The 25,702-nt window shown below is 34.9% G+C and overlaps 1 protein-coding gene across 1 annotated transcript; it reads left to right on the top strand.

Annotated features, from left to right (window-relative positions):
• The first annotated feature begins 16,859 nt into the window (after window positions 1-16,859).
• On the top strand, window positions 16,860-17,904 carry LOC110906629 (protein FAR1-RELATED SEQUENCE 1-like). Its single transcript, XM_022151734.1, has 2 exons — window positions 16,860-17,108; window positions 17,281-17,904. The coding sequence occupies exons 1-2, from the start codon at window positions 16,860-16,862 to the stop codon at window positions 17,902-17,904; spliced, it is 873 nt and encodes a 290-aa protein (XP_022007426.1).
• The last annotated feature ends 7,798 nt before the right edge of the window (window positions 17,905-25,702 follow it).

Genomic DNA, 25,702 nt, shown 5'->3' with positions numbered 1-25,702 from the left:
TGAACCTTGTAATTTGCTTTGTCTTGTAAATCATTTGAAAAACGATAAGATCAGATGATATGTATAAATAAGAGAACATTGTATGGTTAAACGGATAACCATGTAAAATGAGTTTGTAAAACAATGTCTCATGAAAAGTGTGTTATTTGTATAAAATGTCATATGTCTCAAATTGAAATGATTCAAATAACGCTACGATATGTAATACCATACAAACACTTATATATAGGAAGTACCAGCGGCGTATCCACCATGCTTGTATCATATTACACACGCCTCGTTACTTAATCACTTACTCAAACCAAACCATCAGAATGAAATGTTTAACAATTGTGGAAATGTTTATGTATAGTCAAGTGTCTATTGTCAAATGTAAATCATGTCAACGGATACAACTGGTTCACACGGTTCAATGGTTACAAACGGTTCATATAATCAAACAGGTTTAGACGGTTCACATAGTCAAATGGTCACAACGGTTCAAAATGTAGCATAATGTGTTCATATGCTGGATGAGCATATGCAACAGAAATGCAATGTAAAACAATGTACTAAGTACGCACACAATGGGCATACATAGCATGTAATGTAAAGCAATGTACTAAGTACGCACACAATGGGCATACATAGCATGTAATGTAAGACGATGTACTAAGTACGCACACAATGGGCATACATAGCATGAAATGTAAAGCGATGTACTAAGTACGCACACAATGGGCATACATAGCATGTAATGTAAAACGATGTACTAAGTACGCACACAATGGGCATACATAGCATGAAATGTAAAGCGATGTACTAAGTACGCACACAATGGGCATACATAGCATGAAATGTAATGTAAAGTGTTGTGCTAAGTATGCACACGATGGACATACATAGCATAAACACAATGAAATCATGTACTATATATGTACTATCGAACATAGCAAGTATATGATGTGAAAACAGGAAAGCATGAAAGTAACAGATAGCACATGTGTTACACCCCAAAACAGTTTGGAAAACAGTAAAAGAGGGGTTCAATGTACCAAAACACCTGAGATTGCTTTGAATTCCTTGTGTAATAACCAGATAATGCTAGAGATCACGGAATATCAAACGGCACCTAATAGGTAGCTACATTAATATACCGGACCAAAATCGGAAGGATCGGATAGTATGCGAGTTCGTAAACCAAACGAGTATGGAGACTCGTGTAATATGGTCTAACAAAGCCTACATACTAAAATGAAACCTAACCTAAGTGCTTGCGACCCATTACGACCCGTTTAGGTAGCTTATGCTACCTTTACGCGTCCTTCGCGTAGAACGCATTTGGAACGCCTAACATCGTGACCACAAGGCATAACCTCGGAAGGTTACGGCTATGGTCACCTAATGTGTTTGGTCGGATCCTAATGATCGACCAAATGGGTCGGGTTCGAAAGTATAAGCGATTGTTTAGATCGCTTACCTTACGACCCTATATAAGCACTATACTAAAAGTGACGAGCTAAGCATGTTAGAACATGCTTAACTAAGTCTAGAAAACAGGTTTGGCATCAAAGCAAACGGCTTTGATGCTCACGAGTAGTTTGGTTACAAAATATGCAAGAATGCACATTTTGGCCGAAACTACGACTCGTCACTGAGCCTAGATAATGTGGTAATCAGTAGGTATAGTCACTACGGACTATAACCATCGTGATCACGCTCACGTTATGAAGTTCCATGAACTTCGTGTGGACCATAGGCTGGTCAATGCAGAAAGTAAAACGTTGACTTTCGGACTCGAAAAGCGAATAAAAGAACGAAAGAAGACTTACGGAGGGTCCCCGAATGCTAATCTAGATCAAAGAGCTCAGGTATGAAGCAATGGCATCAACTTAGAGCATTTTGATCAGATTGTGTGAGTTTTACACCAAAGGGGGGGGGTATTTATAGGAAAAGTAAAGCCGTTAGGATCGTTTCTCGAATATCGTGCCACGATCCAAGCCTTACACTTGTCACAAAGTTGTGGTTACTGAAAAATGGCCCTAATCCTTCAGTTTGTGAAAGGGCATTGCCCCTTTTGGGTGTTTGAAAGGCCAAGGCAAGTGGATTAAACATTGAATCTGGTCTGTATGTCTGACGCGCCCCGCATAAGGATTTGGGCAATCCTTACGCGCCCCGCCTGAGGGTCACAGATCAGAATTTTCAGTTTTAGTCCCTGCACTTCAGAAACATGCAATTTGGCCCATTTTTGGCACGTTTAAGCCCCGTTAACCTCATTTCAAGGCTCTAAGATGAAGTTAAAGTGTAGGGGACTTTAAATATGCTCAAAAATATTCCGGATGTCGGTTCGTTTGGTCGTACGATCGCGATGTTCGCTTAATTACGACGGAATGCGCATAAGCGCGAAAGACGATCCAAATGACGCGACGAATGGATTTTTCTCATGCCAAATACAAAGGCATAATATAAGGATGCTTACATAAATTTTTGGATGTCCGGATGTATTCAGAACGTAAGTTATGCGCGAAAGTGCAAACTTGTGCACTTTTTGACACTTTTAGTCCCTGAATGACCCAAAAGTTTATTTTGGCATACCAAACCCCTCAAAGCCTATTTCTAAGCTATGTAAAGGATATTTATGGTATGTTTAACTTATGGACATGTTCCGGAATGTTTGTTACTGTTCAAATTGGCATACTTTCGCAGTTTGTCAAGTTTAGTCCCTGTAAGCGAATTAACTTGTTTTTGCCATACCGAAGCCTTCAAAACTTATTTCTAAGTTATGTAAAGGTTATTTAAGGTATTTTAAGTATATGTTGATGTCCCGGAGTATTTTTCGCATTAAACTGAGTACGTTTTCGCACCAGGTTGCGTATAATTCTCCAGAAAGCGATGTAAAGTTTGAAATTGAACAAGAACTGATATGTGCAAAAGATACACATATTTATACAAGATCCCAAGTATGAAATACAATATTTCATCGGCTTGGTATTTGTTTGATGGTCGCGGTGACACAGGTGTCACAGTCTCCCTTACTTTAGGAAATTTCGTCCCGAAATTTATTCGTAGGAGTCTATTTGTGACTCTGCCAAATAACCATCAGCGATATGCAAAGTAATGTCCTGTCATTTCCTTTAACGGTCATTCTTCAGAAACGAAATGAACAGACGGAGTCATTTTCAATGGTTGCTTCATCAGAAATGGAAATGAAGGATTACACAACGGATATTCATTTTCCCCAATGGATAAATCGTCAAAAACGAAAATGAACTAACGGAGTCATTTTCAACGGTTGCTTCATCAGAGTTGGAAATGAAGGATTGCACAACGGATATTCATTTCCCCAACGGATAAATCGTCAGAAACGAAAATGAACTAACGGAGTCATTTTCAACGGTTGCTTCATCAGAGTTGGAAATGAAGGATTACACAACGGATATTCATTTCCCCAACGGATAAATCGTCAGAAACGAAAATGAACTAACGGAGTCATTTTCAACGGTTGCTTCATCAGAGTTGGAAATGAAGGATTACACAACGGATATTCATTTCCCCAACGGATAAATCGTCAGAAACGAAAATGAACTAACGGAGTCATTTTCAACGGTTGCTTCATCAGAGTTGGAAATGAAGGATTACACAACGGATATTCATTTCCCCAACGGATAAATCGTCAGAAACGAAAATGAACTAACGGAGTCATTTTCAACGGTTGCTTCATCAGGGTTGGAAATGAAGGATTACACAACAGATATTCATTTCCCCAACGGATAAATCGTCAGAAACGAAAATGAACTAACGGAGTCATTTTCAACGGTTGCTTCATCAGAGTTGGAAATGAAGGATTACACAACGGATATTCATTTCCCCAACGGATAAATTGTCAGAAACGAAAATGAACTAACGGAGTCATTTTCAACGGTTGCTTCATCAGGGTTGGAAATGAAGGATTACACAACGGATATTCATTTCCCCAACGGATAAATCGTCAGAAACGAAAATGAACTAACGGAGTCATTTTCAACGGTTGTTTCATCAGAGTTGGAAATGAAGGATTACACAACGGATATTCATTTCCCCAACGGATAAATCGTCAGAAACGAAAATGAACTAACGGAGTCATTTTCAACGGTTGCTTCATCAGAGTTGGAAAATGAACAGGGTTAACTCTAGACACATGACAGAACTTGCTGTGATTTCTGTGCACTAAATTCCATAATTATGTATGCATCCATAATTACGTAATCCCTTGCACAGTCTGCACAGTTTGTTTTGTAATGTTTTGGGGAAGGATATCAGACTTGTGACGAGGGTGACTAGACTTCCATCGGTTCCCTTTAATTAGATCTATAGGGGATCTTCTTAGTTAGGCCACCAAGGAGTCCTTTCAGCTATATCATCACATGATATCCCTAGCCAGATTTTTTGGATCAAACTGTTTAACTAGACCACTCAAGGGGTCTAATTATGAAGTAGTACTTTATAATCCGAGGGACTTAACTATAACATAGAAGTCCATTGAGGATTTTAAGTAATACCCCTGGGTGTCCTACGATGAATCTCTTGTACAAGGATATGTAAGATTCTACGAGGATTTGGATAGCATAATTTGGATCACACGACAACACATAAGGGAACACATAAACACAACGTCGCATAATTGTTTAACTTGATTATATTTTGTTATTAACTTGTTATTGATTGAACACGGATATGGAAACCAGTCGACGGGTCTCAATGTTAACTGGAATCTATCTGAGAAGATAGGAAGATCTCCTAAAATTCGATTTTTTGATTACAAGGAATCACCACATTCGAATTAAGGTATACAACAATTAAGGACTTACGGGAAATCCTTAGGTACCCTACTAAGGATTTATAGTGGTACCTTGGGTATTCGTCTCATGTTGTAACTTGCGCTTTGTACTTCGTTTCCTTAGAATAAACGGGTTCTTAGGAATTTTGTGGAAGACGCAAGAGGTCATAGAATGGGAGAATTTTGGGGGTAGTTTGTTCTTCAAGGAATACGGTTTCTTGATTGTCGGTATTGTAAGGGATATGTCGTTTATACATGCAACCACAGAAATACATTGCAATGTAAATAAAAATTTATTTATAAACAACGATAACAACGGTTTCTTGGACCTTGACAACAAAAGAAAATAATACATAAGACGTGATTATTTCTAAACGATGTTGTCTTCTAGTCAGTCAGATACTTATCCCTGTGCTGGATTTGCATTAGCAAGCCTTGGGCAATTTCTTCGGAAATGACCCATCTCGCCACAATTGAAACAAGAGCCTGGTAGAAAACGACCTTGAGCAGGATTGTTGCCAGCTTGGTTTGGCGCAGCTGCAGCTGGGCAGACTCTTGCTGTGTGGCCTATAAGCCCACAGGTTTGGCATTTGCGGCACTGTACGTTGGCGTGATGATGGAGGCTACATTGGTTGCACAAGGGTGCTGTTCCATTGTATGGTTTTCTAGCAGGGGGTTGAGCTGGTTGGTTGGGGACGGCTGGACCATTGTGAGTGACCACGGCGAAGTTCTGAGAAGCCTTCCGCTTCTTTGACTTCTTAGGGGATTCAGTCTGTTCATCCATGGTCTTTGGTTCCTTGATTGGGTTCGATTCCCCGACCGGTTTCTTGTCACCTTTTCGGAAAAGTTTACCTTTCCTGATCTTTGATTCAGTCAAGGTTGCAGATAGCTCAATGGCTTGTCTAACTGTAGTAGGATTTCTACCAGTCACAATGTCTTGTATTGAGTCAGGGAGGCCATCAATGTACTTTTCGATTGCTTTATCCAAAGGTGTAACCATATCCGGGCATAACAAACTTAACTCCTCATAACGATCCGTGTAGGCTCGATGCTCACCGCTAACTTGCTTAAGATCGTCGAACTCCGTTTCTAAGGTCCTGATTTCGTGACGAGGACAAAATTCCTTCATCATCAGAGCTCGAAGCTCTTGCCATGTTTGAGCCAGTGCCACATCGGCACCCCTATCTCTCATCACACCATTCCACCATGTCAAAGCTCGTTTCTCAAAGACGCTAGATGCGAATTCTACCTTTCGCTCGTTTGGACATTGAACATGTCTGAAGGTGTTCTCTAAACTCTCGAACCATTGTAGAAGTGCAGTCGCTCCTTGAGACCCAGAAAACTTTGATGGCTTAGCTGAGTTGAACGTCTTGAAGTTGCAGGGGGCATTATGGTTGTTGTTGGCTTGGTTCCATTGAGCAAAGAGGTTTGGGAATTGAGCAGCCATTTGTTGCATAATGATCTCTGCCAGTTCGGCAGTCGCTATCTGGTTTTCGCGTCGAGGAGGCATTCTAAAAGAGGAACAAGAAAGAAAACAAATGTAATGGCATTGGGTAAGAATAGGATGTTACAATTACCGGCCATAATCATGGTTGATGGTCATTTGTTTGAATCCACGAAGCAAACAAACAACACCAAGGCTGAGTCAAAGCAAATAGATCCTCATAGTGTATCGCGAAGACATGCTCGCCTATAAGTGGACACTCACCCCAATAGTTCCCAGGTAAGAGTGACTGGTCCGATTATGTGGATTTGTACGAACACTCTAACCTTAGACAGAAATCCCAGGGTACAGGCATTCACTCTTCCAGTTCGCACATGTTCACACTATTTAGGACCCAAAACCTTGACGAGATTTTGAAAACCCAAAGGGGTTCAAAACCTTATAACAGAGGGTTCAAAACCTAGTAATCAATCATCCTAGAACAGATGATTAGTTTTTAAAGCGGTTTTGAAATTTATGTTCTTGTTGTGGTCGTCGCCTAAGGATAGGTGACGGTATTGTTTTATGACTAAACGCAAGTAAACTCGCGTTAGGGTCCTAGGAAGGTTATAGACTAGGTCAAAGCATTACTAATAACTTAATTCCCTATAACCATTGGCTCTGATACCAACTTTTCTGTCACACCCCGACCACGTAGAACATACAAAACGTGGCGGAAACGTCGGGGAGTGTTGTAACAGAATCAATTGTTTCAAATCCATGGCAATTGAAGTTTCGTTTTATTGATCAAATATGAAAGTATACATTGTTTAAACAAGAACCAAAGAGTACATAACATGAATTAACTAGTTCTTGTCTCGTTTTAAGTCACTAAGGCACAGGTCCGCCTAAGTATGTCTTGATAAGTCCTATGCATCATCTCCTGAAAACACATGTGAAAGTAGGTACGTCAGCATAAAAATGCTTGTGAGATACATTGGTTTTGTGAAAACGGGATTCATGACTTATGTTTGAGAAAATGTTTAGTCATGAACCTTGTAATTTGCTTTGTCTTGTAAATCATTTGAAAAACGATAAGATCAGATGATATGTATAAATAAGAGAACATTGTATGGTTAAACGGATAACCATGTAAAATGAGTTTGTAAAACAATGTCTCATGAAAAGTGTGTTATTTGTATAAAATGTCATATGTCTCAAATTGAAATGATTCAAATAACGCTACGATATGTAATACCATACAAACACTTATATATAGGAAGTACCAGCGGCGTATCCACCATGCTTGTATCATATTACACACGCCTCGTTACTTAATCACTTACTCAAACCAAACCATCAGAATGAAATGTTTAACAATTGTGGAAATGTTTATGTATAGTCAAGTGTCTATTGTCAAATGTAAATCATGTCAACGGATACAACTGGTTCACACGGTTCAATGGTTACAAACGGTTCATATAATCAAACAGGTTTAGACGGTTCACATAGTCAAATGGTCACAACGGTTCAAAATGTAGCATAATGTGTTCATATGCTGGATGAGCATATGCAACAGAAACGCAATGTAAAACAATGTACTAAGTACGCACACAATGGGCATACATAGCATGTAATGTAAAGCAATGTACTAAGTACGCACACAATGGGCATACATAGCATGTAATGTAAGACGATGTACTAAGTACGCACACAATGGGCATACATAGCATGAAATGTAAAGCGATGTACTAAGTACGCGCACAATGGGCATACATAGCATGTAATGTAAAACGATGTACTAAGTACGCACACAATGGGCATACATAGCATGAAATGTAAAGCGATGTACTAAGTACGCACACAATGGGCATACATAGCATGAAATGTAATGTAAAGTGTTGTGCTAAGTATGCACACGATGGACATACATAGCATAAACACAATGAAATCATGTACTATATATGTACTATCGAACATAACAAGTATATGATGTGAAAACAGGAAAGCATGAAAGTAACAGATAGGCACATGTGTTACACCCCAAAACAGTTTGGAAAACAGTAAAAGAGGGGTTCAATGTACTCACCTGAGATTGCTTTGAATTCCTTGTGTAATAACCAGATAATGCTAGAGATCACGGAATATCAAACGGCACCTAATAGGTAGCTACATTAATATACCGGACCAAAATCGGAAGGATCGGATAGTATGCGAGTTCGTAAACCAAACGAGTATGGAGACTCGTGTAATATGGTCTAACAAAGCCTACATACTAAAATGAAACCTAACCTAAGTGCTTGCGACCCATTACGACCCGTTTAGGTAGCTTATGCTACCTTTACGCGTCGTTCGGGTAGAACGCGTTTGGAACGCCTAACATCGTGACCAAAAGGCATAACCTCGGAAGGTTATGGCTATGGTCACCTAATGTGTTTGGTCGGATCCTAATGATCGACCAAATGGGTCGGGTTCGAAAGTATAAGCGATTGTTTAGATCGCTTACCTTACGACCCTATATAAGCACTATACTAAAAGTGACGAGCTAAGCATGTTAGAACATGCTTAACTAAGTTTAGAAAACAGGTTTGGCATCAAAGCAAACGGCTTTGATGCTCACGAGTAGTTTGGTTACAAAATGTGCAAGAATGCACATTTTGGCCGAAACTACGACTCGTCACTGAGCCTAGATAACGTGGTAATCAGTAGGTATAGTCACTACGGACTATAACCATCGTGATCACGCTCACGTTATGAAGTTCCATGAACTTCGTGTGGACCATAGGTTGGTCAATGTAGAAAGTCAACAAAACGTTGACTTTCGGACTCGAAAAGCGAATAAAAGAACGAAAGAAGACTTACGGAGGGTCCCCGAATGCTAATCTAGATCAAAGAGCTCAGGTATGAAGCAATGGCATCAACTTAGAGCATTTTGATCAGATTGTGTGAGTTTTACACCAAAAGGGGGGGGGGTATTTATAGGAAAAGTAAAGCCGTTAGGATCGTTTCTCGAATATCGTGCCACGATCCAAGCCTTACACTTGTCACAAAGTTGTGGTTACTGAAAAATGGCCCTAATCCTTCAGTTTGTGAAAGGGCATTCCTTTTGGGTGTTTGAAAGGCCAAGGCAAGTGGATTAAACATTGAATCTGGTCTGTATGTCTGAAGCGCCCCGCGTAAGGATTTGGGCAATCCTTACGCGCCCCGCCTGAGGGTCACAGATCAGAATTTTCAGTTTTAGTCCCTGCACTTCAGAAACATGCAATTTGGCCCATTTTTGGCACGTTTAAGCCCCGTTAACCTCATTTCAAGGCTCTAAGATGAAGTTAAAGTGTAGGGGACTAGAAATATGCTCAAAAATATTCCGGATGTCGGTTCGTTTGGTCGTACAATCGCGATGTTCGCTTAATTACGACGGAATGCGCATAAGCGCGAAAGACGATCCAAATGACGCGACGAATGGATTTTTCTCATGCCAAATACAAAGGCATAATATAAGGATGCTTACATAAATTTTTGGATGTCCGGATGTATTCAGATCGTAAGTTATGCGCGAAAGTGCAAACTTGTGCACTTTTTGACACTTTTAGTCCCTGAATGACCCAAAAGTTTATTTTGGCATACCAAACCCCTCAAAGCCTATTTCTAAGCTATGTAAAGGATATTTATGGTATGTTTAACTTATGGACATGTTCCGGAATGTTTGTTACTGTTCAAATTGGCATACTTTCGCAGTTTGTCAAGTTTAGTCCCTGTAAGCGAATTAACTTGTTTTTGCCATACCGAAGCCTTCAAAACTTATTTCTAAGTTATGTAAAGGTTATGTAAGGTATGTTAAGTATATGTTGATGTCCCGGAGTATTTGTCGCATTAAACTGAGTACGTTTTCGCACCAGGTTGCGTATAATTCTCCAGAAAGCGATGTAAAGTTTGAAATTGAACAAGAACTGATATGTGCAAAAGATACACATATTTATACAAGATCCCAAGTATGAAATACAATATTTCATCGGCTTGGTATTTGTTTGATGGTCGCGGTGACACAAGTGTCACAATCGGTTTTGTATTAATGACTTTAATTACTAGTTTCTTATGTTGAAGGTGATTCTTCCTTATCGTTTGTCTGTGGTGTCTTGGTATTATTTTACTGTCTATATAAAATAAAAGATATTCACCATTCATGTCTCCACGGTCTATATGGAGGTATGTTGGCTACCTGGTCGGGGGTTAAGGGAACGGTTTGGTAAGAGTCTTGCCATTGTTCAGTGTATAGATCCTGCAAAGGACCTGGGTCAAATTTAGTAGGACCTCCTTCAATACCCAACGGTATTGGATGGCGGGGGTCCAAACTCTTTGATCCCCTCATAAGTTAAACTACTATTAAAACTTTAACCCGGCTACTTAGGACTGTATCCCTGCTGACTCAGACTACTTAGCCGAGGGTAACGTCGCCTTCAAAAGAGGGGCCTACCACATTATGCATTAATAACTTAATTAATTATCTTTCAATAATCCGACCCTTTAGGATTGTATCCTTGCTGACTCAAACTACTGGGTTGAGGGTAACGTCGCCTTCAAAAGAGGGGCCTACTACAATAACTAAGATAATCTCTTAAACAAGTGCAAAAGTGCGAAAATAGTCCAAGGTTACACTACACACGAGTTGGATCCAAGTGATTCATCTTGTCTATCCGTTTTTACTTTTATTTTACTTTTCAGCATTTTAGTTAGTTTTATTTTTCTAGTTTAAAAGCCTTTTTCTAACATTTTGATTTGATTAGACGTTGAGGATAAACCGGTACTAAAAGCTCTTGTGTCCTTGGACGACCTCGCTATCTTACCAACACTATACTACGTCCACAATGAGTGCACTTACCCATATGTGTGTTTAGTGTTAGTGAATATCGTGTTTATAAATTTAAAACTTGGCTAAAAAGCGTAAAAAGGGCTTAAAATATACACCTAATATATATAACACTTCACACGCATCAATGTGATAATTAAAGCAAGGTATAAATCGGGTCTATTTGTTGACCCGGGCCAGCTACGTTTATATATAGACTTATAGTTAAAAGTGCAATGATTGGTCAAATATTTAGTGAAAGTCCTTCATCGCAAAATGAAGGACCAAAATTGACCAAAAAGCCCTTGATGGGTCAACCGGATAAACGACCCTTAAGAGGTTGCTTAGAAACTTATATTATGACCTTGCGACCCATAGATGCATATAAAGGTTCTAGGCATGAAATTTCAAGGGTTAAATGCCTTAATGTGCGTCATGCCTTAATGTGCGTCATGCCGTAACATAACATATCCTAGGGCTAGAACTCGGAATAATTAGGCTAGTATGTTAAATCCACCACAATTATGATTGTGGTGGAAGACTAATCAATATGAATGAATGGACTTATGATGCATACAAGGAATGTGCAAAATTTAAGCTTAAAAGTGCATAAATACCCTTAACGGGTCAAAATAAGATTTCAAGTAAAAACGGGTTAAGAATGCATAAGAACACGTAATTTGAACCTTGAATATTAGTAAACTGATATAATGTGATTTGCGTGACATTTTAAAGGTAACCAACAAGTTTGTTCAATCAAAACACAAACGGGTCAAAAAGTGTCTAAATTGAATTTCAAGCTGAGGGCTTGAAATCCTATATTTTGTAAATTCAGATGTCGGGTTATAACTCCATGTGATAGAGAATTAAATTTCGATCGTATAGGAAAAAGAATCACGAAGAACGGACTTGTAAAACGGAAGTTATGCAAGTTTTAAGTTTACAAATGGGTTAAACTTCGAGCTGGGCATCTGCAGCATTAAACAACAAACCTGCTGGAAAAATATGGTTGTCGCGCTACGCGACGGTGGAGCCTTAAAGGTGTCGCGTGACGCGATGAGGGTTGCGGCCCACGTAGAAATCACCCCTACTCTGTCGCACCCCGCAAGAGCTGATATCTTTGGCAAATTGTGTTATTTTAATTGTTTGACCCATATGACTTGTTTAAACATGTTATTTAACTACCAAAGCTAACCCTTAAGTTGGTTTTGGTCACAGGTTTATGTCAAGGGATTTCCGGATGAAGATCAAGCTAAACGAAGAACCGAACATACGAGATTAAAGCTTCCGCATGACGTTATGTCATAACTTTTAAACGACGAACTCAATTACATTTGTTATAAAACTTTTAAACTGTAAAAGTTTTTAGTAAACCTGTATTTTATATGTACGTGTATTCTTAAGTACACATTTAATTGTTGAGTTTTAGTACTAAAACTCTCTTATAATAGTAAGGGCATCTTGCAAACAATTTAAGGACTTAAAGTCTCAACAAAGCATCAAAGACATAAACCAATCTTGCAAACAATTTAAGGTCTCAGCATAGCATCATGGACATCCAAATAGCCTCGGATCATAGATGAAAACCAACATTCCAAACCGTATGTGCAAATAATTTATGGTCTCAACAAAGCATAATAGACCAGCAGCACAAATGCAATCAGTATCAGATCATAGAGGTAAAAGAACATTTAAAACAACCTCCTATTTTTATGGTCCCAATACGCCTCAGTACACAACCATCCAACACCAATGGAACACATGCAATGTCATAAACAATACAAAATTGTCTCAGATGAGACATGGCTCACCATCATCAATGGAAATCGCCAAACAAATTGTCTCATATGAGACTTAACTCACCATCAACGACTACAATTTCCAAACAGTCAACGATGACAACAAAGCCACCGTCACAGACAATAAGCTTCAATACACAACCATCCAACAATATTCAAACACATGTAACAACAAAAACCACAAAAAGGTCTCAGATAAGATTAAACTCACCATCACCGACGAATAGCATGTGAATGCACCACAAAAAAACTAAAAATCACACAAATCCAACATCAGATAAGTGTAAACTCACATTGACAAACCAGTGGTTATATCCAAATTATACCGAAAAAATATCCAAAACACAAACATCTGGTAAATATCAGACGAACAACGTAACAACAATCAACGCTGAAAACCTTTGAAAGATAAAAAAAACAAGATGAACAACAATTGGGTGTTCATCTTGGCCATGGATTCATGAAAGAAAGGGAATTAAAGTAAAAGGAATAGAAAAGTACCTAAATCTCAAATGTCGGATATGAAGATATACTTGTGATTGTGGTGATCTTTAAAGAAAAAGGAGTTATCTCTATACCTATATATCGCAATGAGTAGTTACAGACCTTTAATGGCTAGTTTGAATTTTGCGTACAATATGACAGTTGTGATCACTATCACATCCGCTATATTGGGGGCAACTGTTAGGGCTTAGATTTTTGCTATTATGGATCCCATATACTGAGGCCTATTCTGGATAAATTATCCTTAATGTGTAACATGGGACCTCAGAGGATCAAGGATACTTAATAGTTACTATGATTACTAATGATTGTTCTCGATATTTCCTTATGTTTATATGCTCGGGAGTAACATGGTGGATTGAGTCTAAGCTGGAATCTCACTAAGAATTCGTTATGGAAGCTGCATGTGTTTATTCTACAACAGTCATGGGGAGTGAACGTGGACTAGCATGATTTTCGCATTTCTTGTTAACTTTAATTTTAAAGAGGTTGATCAAGTGTGATTAGGCACAATCTCACTTTCGCATACAATCGTTGTATTACACTTGATCAACATCCGAAGTTGTAATCATTTTCATTGTTCATATAGTTGGTGGTCGATAGTTTTCACCACCCGAGGTTTTTGTGCTGGCGATCTACTAGTGATCAAGGGCTTTTCCTCGTATAAATCATTGTGCATTAGCTTTATTTGTCATACATTATTCATTTCGTTCATTCAAGCACTCTACCTCACAAACAACTTTGGTTACATTATCCTTAAATAGATTTTTGACCAAACATTAATATTAGTATAAATATTAATAGTATAAATATAAATATAAATATAAATATAAATATACATATAAATATAATATATTTTGTTTCCATTCCTTATAGGGGGTAAAGATCAAATAGGAAGTTTATTTTGGCTAGAAAGTATAGGAAGCAATCTTAACCGTTCATCATCTTTTTTTAAATTTTTGGACGTGTGGGCTTTTTCGTCTTTTTACATTACCATATCTTCGTTCTAATTCTATTATAGATTCTGTTACCTCTTTTCTTAGCTCATCACTCTCATAACAGAATTGAAGATTCTATAACCCTAAATCGCCATCGATCGCAAATTCACCTCTTTTCAAACATTAATCTTGTTTCGTTCGTCAATTCGATAACTTCAATGTCTTCTTCAGACTCTGCTGGTATGTTTAGCTTCAATTTTGAGTAATTTTTTGTTATTTTGTCCAAATTCATTGTTTTACGTTTTATAATTCGTGTTTCTGTAATTAATATTTGATTTTTCATAAGTTTAATTGTTATTGTTGTATAATTTAACATAATTTGTTTGTTTTGTTTCTTCATCATTTATTGCGTTTTAGTGAATAGTTGCGTTTTATGATATTAATTAAATTATATGCATACAAACTTTTAGTTTAAGATTTATGTAATATAAAGCTATAACTGTTATTGTTGTACAATTTTTACTTGTTCATCATTTGATGCGTTTTACTGAATGTATTGCGTTTTATGCTTTTATCAATAATAGTTCATATACAAACCTTAAAGGTCTGTATTTTTAAATTATTATTAACATATTTTGAGATTTAACAGTAAACACATTATTATATAGGTTGTATTGTGTTTTATGATATTTTGTTAACTGTTTCAGATCACATGATGCATTTTACTGAACGTATTGCTTTTTATGCTTTTATAAACTTTAAAGGTTTGTATTTTTAAATTTTTATTAACATATTTTTAGGTTTATCACTAAAAACATTATTCTGTAAGAGGTATTGCGTTTTATAGTTTTTTTAATTGTTTCAGATAAGATTTCCAAGTGGGAGGAACGTGTATGCATAAACAGTGGAAGAAAGTTTTTCAAACCTAAAGTCAGTGGATCTATTACACCTGCTATTGGAATGATTTTTTAAGTCATTTAATGAGGCTTTTGCGTTTTATCAGAGATATGCACTTGCTGCAGGCTTTTCTGCAAGAAAAAATACCTCTTGGAAAAATGTTGGTGGTTTAGTGAAAATAAGATACATTGTCTGTTCAAAAGAAGGATTTCATGTTAGCAAAGAAATAGATTCTGGTTCAGTTGAGAATAGTAAAAAGATTGTTAGACGTAATAGAGGTTCAAAAAGAGTTGGATGCAATGCTCATGTGAAACTAATATTAGAGAACAATAATATGTTTAAAATCTACTACCTTGAAGAAGAACATAATCATATCTTTGTTGAAGATGAAGATATTCATTTCTTGCCGGCTGCCAGAAATATCGATTATGTGAAAGAAAGTTTTATATCTGGATTGTCTACAATCAATATTGGACCTGTTAAAGCATTCAGTATTATGAAAACAATGTATGGTGGTTTTGGTGAAGTTGGTGCTAGTAAAGTTGATTGTAAGAATTATAGAAGGGATTTGAATCTTTACATCGGAGAGTATGATGCAGAAATGGTAGTTAGGCGTCTTATTAGGAAGAAAGAATGTTGTCCTGGTTTCACATGTGATTATGTTATTGGTGAAGATAGAAGATTGAAAGGGCTTTTCTGGGCTGATGAGCAATCAAAAAAAATTATACAGTGTTTGGTGACATATTTGGTTTTGATGCTACTTATAAATCAAACAAGTAAGTTTTTTTCATTTATTGCGTTATATATTCTATTGCGTTATATATCCTGTTCTAATTTTTCTAATGCTTTTTTAATTTCTTTTTTATGCAGGTATGATTTGGTTTTTGTACCATTTACTGGTATTGATAATCATTTTAGGAATGTCACATTTGGTGGTGCATTACTTGGTTCGGAGACTGCAGATTCTTATAGATGGCTTTTAAGGTGCTTTGTTAATGCTTTTGGAAGTGAGCCTAAAGTTTATGTTACTGATCAAGATGCTGCAATGAAGAGAGCTATTAAGGATGTACTTTCAAGAAGTAGGCATAGGTTATGTATGTGGCATATATGGGAGAAATTGAAGACAAAGGTATTAACTGCGTTTTATGACATAACAAACTGCAATTTTATATTGTTTTATTATTGCGTTTTATGTATTATACAATAAGATCCCCTAACATTTTTATCAATAGAATTACAAAACAATTGCGTTTTACCATCAATGCATTATGTTTATCATTTTCAATATATTGGGTTTTAAATTATTGCGTTTTATGTTTAATAATTTTATAACTTTTTATTTCAGGTTGGTCCTGTTTTGTCAGCAAACACTGATTTTAATACAAGAATGACTCATGTTGTTTGGAATGATACTATTATTCCAGAAGATTTTGAAACTGAGTGGCATTCAATAATGTCTACTTTTGGATTGGAAAATCATGAGTGGTTAAAAGATATGTACGATCTTTGATTTGATTGGATTCCTGCTTATTACCATGGAGAGGATTTGGCTGGACTTATGCGTACTACGTCAAGATGTGAAAGCGAGAATTACTTCTTTGGTCAGATTTGCAATCCAAGATGTACACTTGTTGAATTTTTCACTCATTTTGAGACTGCAATGGATATTCAAATGCATGAGCATAGGAGGAATGATCATGATACAAGGTATATTGAGTGTAAACCCTGGAGTGACTTTGTATTGGAGAAACAAGCATCAGAAATATATACCAAAACAATTTTTAAGGATATTCAGATTGAAATTGATGCTGCCATTACAAAGTGTATGTCAAAGTCTCTTGATACTGTGGGTGATGTTCAATATTTTGAAATAAAAGATTTCAGACAGCCATGCACATCTTTTTTCAAGGTATTTTTTAAATTTATATTGTTTTAAATATCTATTGCGTTTTATTTTTCATCTTTTTTTTTGCGTTTTATCATTATATGATCATATAGTTATATCTGTATTATATTTATTATTCATTGCGTTTTATATTACATTTCACTAATTTTATATAGCTTTTTAATCTTATTTACAGGTGCAATACAGCAAACAAGAAGATGGTTTAAGTATAAGTTGTTCTTGCAAACGGTTTGAACAATTTGGTATATTGTGCCGCCATATATTTTACGTATTACGGTATGATGATATAACTGAGTTTCCTAGAAGATATGTTCATAGAAGATGGATGAGAGATGTTGTTTCAGTTGGATCAAATCATTCCAATATTCGGTTTGATGAAATTGGTAGGAATAGTGAAATTGATAAAGTTTATAGAGAAATCGTTGTTGCAAATGAGTATGTGGTTAATAGGCTGGTTGGCGATTTAGATGAACTGTGTCGTTACAGGGATCATATTAAAAGTTATATTGATAAAGCAGATGAGGTTATGGTTGCTGCGCCGCCTCCTAGTCGCAAAGAAAGATTTGCTGATATTGGAGGGAACTTAGAAAAATCAGATTCTATGATTCGTGTCCCGATCAAAATAAGGACCAAAGGATGCGGTGTACAAAAAAGGATCAAGTCTAATCGTGAGATTGCAATTCGGAAATCATCAAAGATCCAGAAATCGTGCCGTGTATGTGGTGGAAAAGGACATAACAGTCGCACATGTAAAGATAAGGTTTCTTCTAATGCTATAGGTTCTAGCAATGCAATGTAATTATGTATACAAATTCTGTCAAAATCAGATATCAATAAGTTAAAAAAAATTGTCATTGCGTTTTATGATGTATAGGTTTCATCTCTTTTTGTTACTGCGTTTTGTGATATCCTTCTTAAATATCAGTTTGTTTTGGTTAATTGCGTTTTATGATAACAACAATATATTGTTATTGCGTTTTATACATAGAACAATATACTTTAAATGGTATTTTTTGATTATTGCATTTTATTGTAACACAGATCATAGATCAAATTAAACAAGAAATGCAAGTGGATATTATAAACATTGCGTTTTATACATAGAACAATATATTTTAAATTGTATTTTTTGATTATTGCTTTTTATTGTAACACAGATCATAGATCAAATTAAACAAGAAATGATGAGAACCCTAAGCTTCCATCAGGGATTTCCAAATCACTTATCAGCTTTTTTTGGTTAATTGTGTTTTATGATAACAGTATATTGTTATTCCGTTTTATACATAGAACAATATACTTTAAATGGTATTTTTTGATTATTGCGTTTTATTATCACACAGATCATACATAAAATTAAACAAGAAATGCAATTGGATATAATAAACATTGCGTTATATAGATGATGACAGTTTTTAAATAAACATGATGTTTTCAAACCACAAAATTAAAGAAAAATTACTAGCATGATCAGCTTCATGGATCAAAGTTTGTTTCTTCATCGGATGAGAACCCTAAGCTTCCATCAGGGATTTCCTCATCACTTTCAGATTCAACCCAAAGTTCAACCTGTGAGACTACTGCGTTTTGAAGCATCTCTGCAAATTTGCTAGCAGAGTTGTTGATGATTGGTATTTCAGATAACTGCTTCAAAAAATTTAGATCCTCACTGGTAGATATGTCCTTTGGGTCATACATCTCCACATCACCATCGTCCCAAGTCACTGAAACTTTGAAAGTTTCCTCAATGAACTCCCAAGATGTAACCTGGGTATCTTCAGTTGCAGTTTGATTCGGATTACCATATCTCTTGTGTAGAATTCTGAACAGTGCGGCTGTTTGATTTGTGTAACAAGAAGGTGGTATACCTATTTCGTTCATCCTTTTCAAAACATTTTCATTGCAGTTTTGAAGAACAGAAGCAACGGAATGGTATTTTATTTTTTTTCCATCAAGGAATTGAAGAACGAAATTGCCTCTTTTAACCCACCAAACTGATAGTTGTTGATTAGCCATTTTAGGGTTTGTGTGTGTTGGGTATTTGGTGTATTTTTGGTGTATGATGAGAGCAATGTGAAAATAGTTTAGGGTTTCTGTTCTTATATAATCGATTGGTAGAGGAATTTGAATTAACTGTTTTAATAATAAAAATGATTATTTTTTATTTTTTTCTTTGAATTGATTGTTCAATCATACAGTATTTTATATCAGGAATCCAAAAGGCTTTTTAAGGCTTTTGGTCTAATCAACTCTATCAATTTCAATCATACAGTATTCATATATTGTATATTATTATATTTTTTATAACATTTCGTTTTAGAAGATTATAATATATCATTTTTATGATTGTCCTTATTGTAATTATGTTTTTAGTTTGTTTTTTGTGTTATAAAAATTGTAAAAAAAATTCATTGCGTTATAAATTATATTGCGTTATATGTTTGGAAATGAATAATTAGAAAAAACATTGCGTTTTATAATAAGTAGCATTTCAAAACATATTAATAATTTAAATAGACAATGTTGAGTTATAGCATACTATTAAAATGTTGCGTTTTATAAATTGTATATATATTTTATAAATTTTTTTCAAAATAATGTTTAAATAATTTTAAAGGATACATATTGCGTTTTAAAATAACAAACAAATAAGTGCATTTTAAATATATCATCAAAATATTGCGTTATATGAAAAAACATTGCGTTTTATAATAAGTAGCATTTCTAAATCAAAGTAACTAGCAAGATCAAGAAAATAATGACTTATATTAAAACCATGCTAAATGAAAAAACATTACGTTTTATAATAAGTAGCATTTCAAAGTCAAAGTAAACCAGCAAGAGCAAGCCTGTCTTTAATCCTATCTAAACTAGTGTCATAAGATTGTTTTTTAAGTTTCGCACTGAGGTCTCGAAACTTCTTTGAGTCCTCAATAACATAATCTCTTTGTTCGTTGATTTCGTGCAATAATATCTTCGCGATGAACTTTCTTCTTAAATCTTCAAGTTGTGCGGTCTGCTTGTTGACTGGTTTTTTGTTTTTACCTTCTTGATAATTGCAGGTTCTTCATATTCCACGTTAAACCCACAATCCCATTTTTCGACCGGTTCTCCATGATAACATCCCATATGACACATAGTGAATATACCACAGTCAATGCCATTATATTGTGTCCTTCATTTCATCTGCATTCTAACAGGGGTTATTCCCTTTATATCATCTGCTTTTTCATGTCCAACAGATTTAAGGTAAGCTGCCAAAGCATTCCTCTAAAGAAAAAAAAACAAAAAAAAAAGATTAGGTGGTTTATATTTGTGTTTTAAAAGCATAAGTAAGAATACTTACTATATTTTCAGGCACATTCCTATATTTAGCTTCATTTGTTTCTTCTTTCGCACTGTTGTCAATGATGAATATTTGTTTCTCTTCAAGATTGAAGGAGATCACAAAGAAATGTTGTGAATAGAGAATCGGGACAAGGATAATTTTAAAATCCTTTATGCTTTTTAGCTTTGCACCTTGAAGAATTTTTTCTATGTTCATTGTGAATGCTTCTATCATCTTTTCTTTATTTTCAGTTTCTTCCTTATCACTCGATGGTAAAGCCTGCATAAAATTAAACAAATTAACATATTATTGCGTTTTATGAAGGTAATAAAACATACAGCTGTGTTTTATGAAGGTAATAAAACATACAGCTGCGTTTTATAAAACTTCATTCAAACAAAGTAAGCATTGCGTTTTATTAAAGAAATAAAACTGCAATTGCGTTTTATAAAACTTCATTCAATCAAACTTCAAAATACTTCATTATACGAATACAAAAAAAATTGCGTTTTATATATCATACCAGCATTCGAATAGTACAGAAAAATCTTAGAGTTTTGTTGTCTTTTGATCTCTTTTTTCTTCTTCATTCAAAATATATGACCAACAATTGATTACTTCTCCGGTGATTTCCAATCCTGGCCTCATTGTTTCAGCAGCATATCTATATAGAAATACATGATGTTTAATTTCAAAGAGAGTATCCCTGCAAAAAAAATAATAATAATAATAATAATAATTAAATTATAATATTTTTTTTTTTTGTTTTAGTGTATATAAATGAATTTTTACATCATTTCTCCTTCTGCATGGAAAGCATATCCCGATATGTTGTTTTCGTGTGCCGTTCTTGCTTCCTTCATTGCTACTTGTCTTAGATAGTACGGTGAACAAAATACTTCTGGTACATTTTTCTCTCGATCAGGTCATACCATCCTTGTGATTATTTCTTCTGTTTTGCTTATATCAGTTGTTGGTTGTTCTTGATGAACTGATTTTGCAGGTGTTTTATACGGATCTTCTTGTGGGTTGAGGAATGATGTGTTTTGAATTAGATCACCGATTTCCTTTTCAGTATCCTGTTCTTCAATTCTATCAAACATTGTTTGTATTCCAGTAATTTGAACATCTTTTTCGATTGATTTATTTTCAGATTCTGCTTGAATTTCGGTTTGTGCAGCGTGGCGAGTAGCATCAACTTCAACTTCATTTTCATCAACATTTGAAGACAACTGAGAAATTTTCAAATCAAAGGATGGTACCTCATTATCTTGAATTTTCTTTTGATTTGATTTTTTTTCTTCTTCATCTGTCTTTTTGATCATCTCCAACATTAATGATGGAGTTTCTTCGCTAAATGATGATTATTCCATTGAAGGTTTTTCAATGTGTGTTTGCAGAATAGATGCAGGGTCATTGTCACTGATTTTTTCTGGATTGGAGGACTGGACTACAGCTGTGTTATCCTCATTGCGTTTTGCATCATCATCATTGCGTTTTATAATCAATGGAGTTGAAATGATTTGATTTTCAGTGTCTTCATTTTGGCTCAAATTTAGAAATCTTGATGGTGTTTCCATCATAGTTGAATCAATATTAACTTTCTTGTGCTTTTTTGCTTGATAGTTTAATTTTTCAATCAATGACACCCATTCGTTTACTTTGTTATGAAGAGCTTCACTGTTTGGATATTCTTCGACAATCTCATCTATGCGTGATTGGATGTTTTCGAAAATTTCTTCAAATCCTTTTAAATGATCATCCAAAACAATCACAAGATATTCTTCATGTGATTTTTTATCTTCAATGTTCTTCATATTTTCATCGCCACTTTTTGTTGAATGAATGTCAGAAAGACCTTCACTTTGATTTTGTGATGGCATGAAATTACGTAGTCGGCTTTGACTGTCTACCCACATTTTATCTTTATTTCCTATTGATGGTTTAATGAAGAATTGCCCCCATGATCCTCCACTTTCTGTTTGTGTTTTCTCAGTTTCATTGGTTTTAATTGGGCTGTTTTGAACATTTTCTTGATTCTCTTGATCAATCCAGTCTGTTGCAGCTTTAAGTAAGGTGATTGGTTGTTCTTCAGCATCGTCTTCATCATTTTCTTCAGATTCATTTTCAAAAATTTCTTCGTTTTCATTCTCGGATTCAGTTGGATAAACATAAAATTCATCCTTTTCATCTTTCTTTTTTTGTTTATTCTTTCTGACTTTTTTTCTTTTTATCCATTACAAGACATCTCCCCTCATTTTGCGCAGCAATTTCCAATTCATCTTCAAATTCTTGTAATGTTGTAGAGTCAATTTTATCGAGAGAGAACTCTTCAGTGTTTTCAGCATCGTCAAATCCTTATTTTTTGTAAGCATATAGTATCTGTATGAATCATTGTGTTTTAGAAAAATAATCAATTCAAATTTTGTTGCGTTTTAAAATATAAATCATTGTAAACAACTTACAAAACTAATGTTTTGTAACTTTAAATATATTGCGTTTTACAAAAACATTGCGTTTTACACTAGCAAAGAATAGTTTTAACAAACAAAGAATATAAAGAAACAAAAAATGAAAGATCATTGCGTTTTATAATATACATTGCGTTTTATAAAGTATAGTTTTAAACAAACAAAGAATATAAACAAGCAGCCTAAACAAGCATTCAGCAAATATATAGCAATAGTGAAAGATCAGATTTCATACCGCTAACAATGCAATAGGTCCATTGAAGAGCTTCTCATTTCCAGGCCATTGTCTTCTTGTACGCCTTAAAACGGTCAGAATATATTCACACCAATTAAAATCCTGGGTTTTTTTTGTCACTTTTCATTGATGGCAAGAATCTTTGATTAACATTACTACTTTGCATTGCCTCCGCTATGATCGTAAAAAATATAAACAAGAAATTTAGTTTGAACAATCTTCCAAGCTCATTTCTTGATTTTAAATAACTAATCAAGTTGTGCGCATACATTCTCTTCAAAATATCTTTGCTGAATTGACCGCGCCAGAATTTAATTATAAGATCAGTGTCTTTTGGTCTCAGTTTTTCCTCAATCTCTGTTTTTCCATTTGGTATTTGAAATACCCTTTGGATAAATTCAGCTGTGATCTTAATCTTTTCATCTCCAGTATTTATCTCATCATTTTTAGCATCAAAGTTTTTTACCAGCCAATATCCGAATTTGCGTGGAACTGAATGCAGATTGAATTTTAGTATGCTCTCAAACCCTATTTCTCTAACAACATTCCTTTGCTCTTTTGACAAACCTTCAATATAATCTTTTAGATTATTGACTGCACATCTTATGTTGATTTTTTTTCCGTCGTAATCATAATATGGTTGTTGTTCTGGTTGTTCTTTTGTTTTATCTTTCCTCAGTGATCTCTTTGGTTTTGATTCTGCCTTTTCCTTCTTTTGATTTTTTGTCGGGTTAACTCTTGGTTGTGGATCAACAAAATCATCATCTGATACATTGAATTGTGTTAAAAACATATATTTTTTTCATGAAATTTGTTAAATGCGTTTTATGTTACCTGAATTTACTTGTTGTTGTTCGGAAGTATGCAGAAGAATAGCTCGACTAGATTTTTTATCATTTGAATCAGAAACTGTCTCTTCTGATGATTCTATCACCACTTTCTTTCTTCTCCTTTTTTTGTTTTTCCTCTTGTTTTTTAACTTTAAATAGAATAATGAAACAATGTCAATTAAAAAATTTATGATAAAACGCATTAGCTAACACTATAAAGATAAAAAGCAGTGATTCACAGGTTTTAGATAAAACGCAATACTTTACATCATATTATTTAACACACCAAATTAACATTACATAATCTCATTTTGTTTTTTATGATATATTAATATAAAACGCATTAGTGAACAATGTCAATTAACAAATTTATGATAAAACGAATTAGCTAACACTATAAAGATAAAAAGCAGTAATTCACAGGTTTAAGATAAAACGCAATACTTTACATCATATTATTTAACACATATTAATATAAAAGGCATCAGTTAACAACACATGTATCTCAGCAAATTCAAAGATAAAACGCAATGTTCTAAAATTCGATTACAATTATCATAATAATAATCTCTTTGTTTCTGCAAGTTTATTAAGATAAAACGCATTAATTCACAATATATAAATCCCATAAGAAGCATTAGCATCTTAGATCATAGTTTTAACATAAAACGCAATGTAGTCTCTACTAACAAAAATGTTAAGATAGGGGAAGATATAACTCATTAACTATTTTTCGGAACGGATATGATATATTAGGTCTACTGTACTTTATAAAACGTAACTTGAATTCAGTTAAAGAGCAAAAACAGATAAAATTACCATTGTCTGAAATATCTTTGCGTTTTCTAGTTCTTTGTTGTTTCATTATTGATTTTCGGCTAACATTTTCTTGTTCATCTATGTTCTCTTCAGCTGATGATGTTTTTGGCTTCTTTGATGATTTAGGGTTTTCAGAGACGGATTTCTTTTGAGTAACTCGAATGTAAACCTTCAAATTATCTCTCGACGACGCCATGAACTTCAATGGAGTATGATTTTCTCAAATTTCTGTATGTGTTTGATCGTTCAATGGAAGTGTAAAACGTAATGCACTTTTTTTCGAAGCGTTTCTGTGTATATTCAACGGCGATTATTTTGGAATTTGACGATAATACCCCTGAAACCCCGGAGAGCGTGTTTAAATGACAGTTTTTAATTTGATTTTGATCTAGACCGTAAATTGTGCAATTGGACGGTTATGATTGCTTCCTATCCTTCCTAGCGAAATAAACTTCCTATTTTATCTCCACCCTCCTTATAGGAATGGAAAAAAACACCCCTTACCAAGGAATAAAAATTATTATATTTGGAAAGAGTTACATTCCTTTGGAATTCCATTACTATATGATAACCAAACTTGTTTCTTTTCGTTCAATTCCACATTCTATTCCTTAATACCGAACGCTACCGTTTTGGTAAACTGAGGGGCTGTTTGACAACTTTTGAATGGTTAAGTGCTGAACTAGTAAGATGTCTGAACTATTAAGAGCCAGTATAATGCTTAACCGTTTAGAGGTAAATGTCTGACCAATTCAGATTAAAGGTTTTAACCATTCAGACTCTTCAGAGACAAATGTCATCTACACGTGAAACAAACCGTCTGAATCATTAAGAGCTGAACCAGTGAGAAGTCTGAACCAATAAGAGACACGTTAAAAGCTAAACAAACAGGGTTGGTTTTACTAATTGGTTTA

Source organism: Helianthus annuus, chromosome 14, assembly GCF_002127325.2.
Source record: "Helianthus annuus cultivar XRQ/B chromosome 14, HanXRQr2.0-SUNRISE, whole genome shotgun sequence".
NCBI classification, from domain to species: Eukaryota; Viridiplantae; Streptophyta; class Magnoliopsida; order Asterales; family Asteraceae; genus Helianthus; species Helianthus annuus.
This window is presented reverse-complemented; position numbering and strand designations above follow the sequence as displayed.